General features: G+C 37.1%; 1 protein-coding gene across 7 annotated transcripts in view; it reads right to left on the bottom strand.

Moving 5' to 3' along the window:
• The window catches only part of LOC111868901 (protein Malvolio), a 35,810-nt gene that overhangs the window by 20,031 nt on the left and 8,807 nt on the right, over positions 1-6,972 (bottom strand). For all 7 annotated transcript variants that reach the window (XR_002843581.2, XR_002843582.2, XM_023859989.2 and 4 more), the window contains exons 2-3: positions 6,517-6,699; positions 2,455-2,577 (exon numbers count right to left, since the gene is read on the bottom strand). Coding sequence is in view for 5 of the 7 variants with exons in the window: in XM_023859989.2 (XP_023715757.1) it covers positions 2,455-2,577; positions 6,517-6,681 (288 nt within the window). In the remaining 2 variants the exon portion in view is untranslated. The remainder of the gene's footprint in view (positions 1-2,454; positions 2,578-6,516; positions 6,700-6,972) is intronic.

Below are 6,972 nucleotides of genomic sequence, written 5' to 3'. Positions count from 1 at the left end.
AGCAGTAAGTATGTAAGTTGTGTGACTTATGTAATTTATTACATGTATACATCTATTATTTTTATAGTAATGCACTTTTTAAATTATGTGTAGTAATTACAATTGTAATAAGCTTCTTGTTTTTGTTTTTTTTTTCTATTGCCTATGTTACTTGACTAGTGTGTGTATTATTATTATTGTTATTATTTTAGTTGTGTGACTTATGTAATTTATTACATGTATACATCTATTATCAAAGGGACTATTTCCACATCTTAGGCTTTTTGCCTGTATAGATATATGGAAAATAAAGGAAATGAATGAATGAATGAACTTTGTTGGTTGAGCGATATACTACACACTGCTTTTGCCAACTACGTAGTAGCCAGTTCAGTGTCTCATGGAGGTCCCTCCCTAGAGCAATTATAAATGCATGAGAAGATTTTATTTATTTTGGTCACTTCAAGCTAGTATAATAAGACTAGCAGGATGTGTCTGAAAGTTCTATTCGAACAGGTGAGAATATTTCTTCTTCTCTTCATTTTGACTCACCCAGATGCCAGGATTGAAGGATGACAAGACACTGGAGTGTCAATGATGTACTGACAGAACAGTCACATGGACATGAGATAGCCAGAACCTGGTCCTTTCAGACTAAGAATGACATTACTAGGGTCTTAACTTATAAGAGGTCACAGGAGGAATGCATAATGAAAATCCATATACAACAGTGGACAAAATTATAGTATCATATCAGCTACAGGATGGGTCAAAATGAAGAAGTATTTTGGCAACATGATACAGTGGCACACAGCCCATAGGATTGCGGGTGAGCAACCACAGTAATGCAGCACACAGATGATAAAGGAAGGACTGGATATGTAGCTCACATGAGAAAAGATGTAACACAAAATTTTAGAATTCCTTAATGAAAGCCACAACTTGCAAGGCCAAATTCATTAGACAGTATCATCCATGCGGGGATTTTACAAACTGGCTTTTGACAGGGAAAATGACAGACAGAAATTAAATATTACATATGGAAAATGCTGAATACATGAACCTGAAATTAAAATTATCTTTTATTGATGTGCGGGAAATGAGTGAACTTGGGGGAGATCATGTCAGTCTGTCCACATGTTACATCCCTGACACTACTGAACAGATTTTATATTATATTTGGGTTTAATGTTCTACACTAAGTCTCTGGGTGAGTTCTATTTTTATCTTCACTACTGGTCAAATACAGCCCAACTTTATACAAAGTACAAATTCAACAATATTGACTTTCTCGAAAATGGTTCTCTTTAAGATTTACGATTTTTATTTGAAATACTAAGGTGGTGCATAATTAATAAAATACAAGGTAAAATACTATCTGGCTTATATGCTGTGATACCAAACATGACTATATCAACTTTAGCCTAACCCAGTCCATCTGTATTATGACTTGACAGAAATATGACCATGTAACTGAAAACCTTCAACTCTCTGCCTGACTCTGTCTCTGCCTGTGATACCTGTGGCATCATTAATTTTGCAACAACCTTTGGAACTGCAATAAATGAATGTCAAAGTAAGTGAAGTGTGCACAATCACAAGAAATACAGCTGGAAAATCTTTCAACTTGGGTTGCTATAAGATAAATCAGAGAGAAACCTTTGTATTTGTATTTGTCATAACCATACTTTTAGAGATTTTTATGCCATCAGACAACATGTTGATTCTGTTATGTACAATAAGTGATTGAATTGAATATAACAATAGATCAAACTCAGTGGTTTTTAATCCGCAAGCAAACCATACCGACTAAGCGACCACCGCTTGTTGGCGAAGTTAGTGCCAACTTCAGCGGATAGAGGGTGTCGCGTGGTCAGCGCAACAAATCCCCATGGCATTTAATTTCGGTTTTCTAGACCAGTACTGCTATTTCCTTGAAATAGCTCCTTAATTATCCTCATGAGGCTGAGTGGACCCTGTTCCAGAACCACTACTTCTCAAAAAACCTGGTAGCACCAGGAATCAAACCTCGACCTCTAGATCTTTAGCCAGGAACTCCTACCTCTAGACCACAGAGGCAGTCTTAACAATAGATCAACTGGTTTATTATATTAAACACTACATATTTCGGCCATAGTTGACCATATTTTTTGGTACATTAGTACTGTTATAGTGGTTGGAATAGCTTCATATTTTCTTCCAAGTGTCAAGCTCATACACATATGTAGGCTCTGAAGAAAATGTTTATATGTAATGTTGAGAAGTTACACAGTATTTCAATATGGTCATTGTAAGTCAGTATGTTAAGATTGATGGTTTCTGTGAATAAGGATATTAAGTGTACTAGGAGTGTACTGTGCTGTGGTTGCTTTTGTGAACTGAATTTTTTCTCTGTGTAAAGTGTTTCTCAATGTAAATAGTTTTGGTTGTGGCAGATGACACATATACTCTTTTCACTAAATGAAGTCTCATTACCTTGTAATGTGCTACAGTGCCTGACTGAAGATCAGATTCAATGTTTCCGGGATCTAGATAGGCAATACTCATGAGAAACCCAGGTCCAGTGAAAGCCCATAAGACTCGGAAACTGAATCCTTTCTGAAACGAAATGGATACAGCCTGTAGAATACTGACAACTCAAAGAAAATCTGAAATCTTGACAAATGTTTACCTTCATCCATAGTTCTTAGTACAACCAATTCTGTCTGAATAAGTCAAGATGAAGATCAGATGAGCAAATTAATGTACCACACACAATTTCCATAATGTAAAAAATGCAATTTCTCATCTATCTATGCAAGAAAGTTACAATACGATGGAAACTAAAGAAACTAAATGAATGTATGTCAATTAAAAATATGTGACAGAAATTAATTACACTAAATAAGTGAATCCACATGCATTTCTTTATCAGTAATGACAAACAAATTTTTAACATTAACATTCTTACTTTTAGTATCATAAAGGACAAGTGTTCTAGAAAATTATTCTATAAAATAAAATAAACTAATAACAGTACAATGACACCATCAATACATTCGAGACAGAAGCATTGCGACTTTACTCATGCATCATAACACAAGGAAAAGCTAACATAGACTTTATATGGCCTCCATGTAGTTGTCTCACATGCCTGAAAACAAAAATTGCACATTTTTCAAGTGAATTAAAATACAAAATTTCTGAACCCTATATCAAGTGGCTCCCAACTCACAAGTTCACATAGCAAACATGTTGGTATTACTGTTCAGAGAGAAGCACAGAGTACAAATTTAAGAGCAGATTAATTACTGTAAACTGTTGCATCAAGCTCAGCACTTGCTGCAGGAAGCTTACCACAAAAGCTTACACAAACTAGTCTACTCTTTTAAATTAAATATCCCATAGAAAAGTGGAGGGTTCTGTATGGGTGTGAAACTTGGTCTCTGACATTACAGGAGGAACATAGACTGAGGGTGTTTCAGAACAGGGTGTTGAAGAGAATATTTGGACCAAAGAGAGATGAAGTGACAGGAAGTTTCGAGAAAACTTCATAACGAGGAGCTTCACAACTTGTACTCTTCTCCGAGAATAATTAGAATGATCAAGTCAAGGAGGATGAGGTGGGCAGGGCATGTAGCACAAATGGGGGAGATGAGGAATGCATATAGGATATTGGTGGGAAAGCCAGAAGGAAAGAGACCACTGGGAACACCAAGTCATAGGTGGGTGGACAATATTAAAATGGAGCTTAGAGAGATAGGATGGGATGATACGGATTGGACTGGTCTGGTTCAGGATAGGGACCAGTGGAGGGTTCTTGTGAACATGGTGATGAACCTTCGGGTTCCATAAAATGTTGGCAAATTCTTGAGTAGCTGCACAAGTAGCTCCTCAAGAAGGGCTCAGCTCCATGAGTGAGTAAGTAAGTAAATAGAAAGGTGGAGTGGCCTCTAATGCCATGATATTCATTCAGACTTGGTTAAAAATCATCATTTGACTTAAAAATTTCTTGGAGAGGAGAAGCACATATGCGAACATGGACATGACAGTGCTAAATGTCTGTTTTTCATTATAAAATAAGAAAAATAAACCAAAAATTAATCATGTCTTTATAGTCACAAATTTAGTCATGACCTGCTTGTGTTTCTTGTATGTTCCATGCCAGTGTTTTTAATCTTTAACTAGTTATGAATAAGGTATCAGAGATGAGAAAATCTAGAGAAAGTTACCAGGGAAAAAATGTGTATTACTGTTGATATTACAATTTAATTGTTGTCTAATTATAAACCACTTCAGAGATGCCAGGACAGAAAACTATTCTTGAACATGTAAATTTGTGTAACTTAATAAAGGTAAGAATAAAACTATCCTTGTGCCTAAACACCAGTCATGAAGGCATATACGGACAATGACGTAATGTCAGCGCTTGGTAACCCTTTGCATTAAATGGAAATGAGTGATCAGCTTTATGCCTTTATGCCCTGGTATGCATTAGGTTGAGACTCAATGTGGTCTACAGTCATGTTGAACATGGTACAAAAAGGAAATATCATTCTACCCTATTATGAATTATAGTTGAGTCAACAAAAGAATCAGTAATTTTCCCCCACTCATCTGCCTAGCAGCTACCTTGCTCAGTGTGTCTTCCCTGTTCCCATTGGCTGCCACCATTTACAGGCAATGCAGTGTAGCAGGGTGGAGGAGCAAGCAGCTGACAACATGTCCCACTACCATGTCAATTCACTCACTCACTCACTCTGCTGTAGCCATCCAGCATGTAACTTAATGTTTAATGAATGACTTATCATCCTTCATAATAAGGGCTTAACTATATATAAAGTATACACTGTATATACGGTAGTGTGTACAGCCATTATTATGCAACCATGAGATAAACAAATATACCAGTGCCATTTCTAGGCAACAACTCAGTTAACACATGAATGTATAAGTGACCAATAAATCAAGTCCNGTCAACAAAAGAATCAGTAATTTTCCCCCACTCATCTGCCTAGCAGCTACCTTGCTCAGTGTGTCTTCCCTGTTCCCATTGGCTGCCACCATTTACAGGCAATGCAGTGTAGCAGGGTGGAGGAGCAAGCAGCTGACAACATGTCCCACTACCATGTCAATTCACTCACTCACTCACTCTGCTGTAGCCATCCAGCATGTAACTTAATGTTTAATGAATGACTTATCATCCTTCATAATAAGGGCTTAACTATATATAAAGTATACACTGTATATACGGTAGTGTGTACAGCCATTATTATGCAACCATGAGATAAACAAATATACCAGTGCCATTTCTAGGCAACAACTCAGTTAACACATGAATGCATAAGTGACCAATAAATCAAGTCACCAATCCAAACCCCATCTATAGTCACTCATACACGTGACAATAGTTTTATCATTTATGCAGCATTAAATTGTCACAATCTACAAGACAGATTATACACCCACATACTAACAATTGAACAAAATGTTAATGTCACACTGATCCTCTTGTCAGTTGTTAAATTAGCTGCCCATTGACTAACATATTTCAGTACACTGCTCTACAGTAACCACATAATAACTGACTCCATGGGTGCAGATTTATTTCAGAATGTATAGATGGAACTCAGACCAAATGAATTCATTACAAGGTCTGACAATAAAATTTGCAAACATGCCACCATGTGCTTGCCATGGCAGCGGTGGACAGAAACCTCAGTATGGTTTGGCATATCAGCGTTTCACAGCTGTGTTGTTATTGACTATGGCAGTCTCTTTCCGAATGGCATCTATTATTGTCTGAGTGTGCTTTCGTGAGCCGTTGCGAGAATGTCGGAGCTTAAATTAGAGCACGGTCTGTGAGGGAGTTTTTTGCTAATAAACAAATAACTGTGCTGCAACACCCTTCCTATTCACTGGATCTAGCTCCCAGTGACTTTTTTCTCTGTTCCCAAAGATGAAGGAAATATTGAAAAGTATGCATTTTGATGACAGTGATGCCATCATNACAGAAACCTCAGTATGGTTTGGCATATCAGCGTTTCACAGCTGTGTTGTTATTGACTATGGCAGTCTCTTTCCGAATGGCATCTATTATTGTCTGAGTGTGCTTTCGTGAGCCGTTGCAAGAATGTCGGAGCTTAAATTAGAGCACGGTCTGTGAGGGAGTTTTTTGCTAATAAACAAATAACTGTGCTGCAACACCCTCCCTATTCACTGGATCTAGCTCCCAGGGACTTTTTTCTCTGTTCCCAAAGATGAAGGAAATATTGAAAAGTAGGCATTTTGATGACACTGATGCCATCATGAGTAATACGATGGCAGCTCTGAACGCCATTCCACAAAACCAGATCCAAGATTGTTTTGAAGGGTGGACTAGGCACTGGCATCAGTTCATAGATTCCCAAGGGGAGTACTTTGAAGGTGACCACAGTGATATTCAGCAATGAGGTATGTAGCACTTTTACACGACGAGTTCGCGAACTTTACTGTCAGACCACATATATTCATAATCTGAGTCACACCTAAAAACAAATTATGCTTGACAGTACATACCTTTTCTGTATCTGGAATCTGTACTTTGTGCTCTTTGAAGTATGTCTGTTTTGCTCTTGGTGACAGAACTGTACTTTCTGTGGCAATGGATGAGGGGATGCTGAGAATTCCTGGTGTACTGACATGGTATCTGCCATCTCCAGTGCTCGCAGTATCATTATCCATTGTACTCCTTCTTTAGTCCTGCAGAAAAATTAAACATGATACAATACATATTGTGAAAAGTTTCAATAAGAAATCAGAGACATGTGACATGTAATAAAACAAATAATTCCATTTGCTTGCTATACAATATTTTTCTGACAGTTCAAATTAAATTCATTCAATTTGTTGCTCATATATGATGCAAACCTCGAATATATACATTTCCAATTTATTTATTTCTCTTAAATTACAATTTTGTTATATACACTGTAAACATCTGAACTGTTAACACCAAATTCAAAGAACACTAGC

This window comes from Cryptotermes secundus, unplaced genomic scaffold, assembly GCF_002891405.2.
Source record: "Cryptotermes secundus unplaced genomic scaffold, Csec_1.0 scaffold685, whole genome shotgun sequence".
In the NCBI taxonomy this organism is placed as follows: Eukaryota; Metazoa; Arthropoda; class Insecta; order Blattodea; family Kalotermitidae; genus Cryptotermes; species Cryptotermes secundus.
The sequence above is the reverse complement of the archived record's forward strand: the minus strand, read 5'-3'. Positions and strand labels throughout refer to the sequence as shown.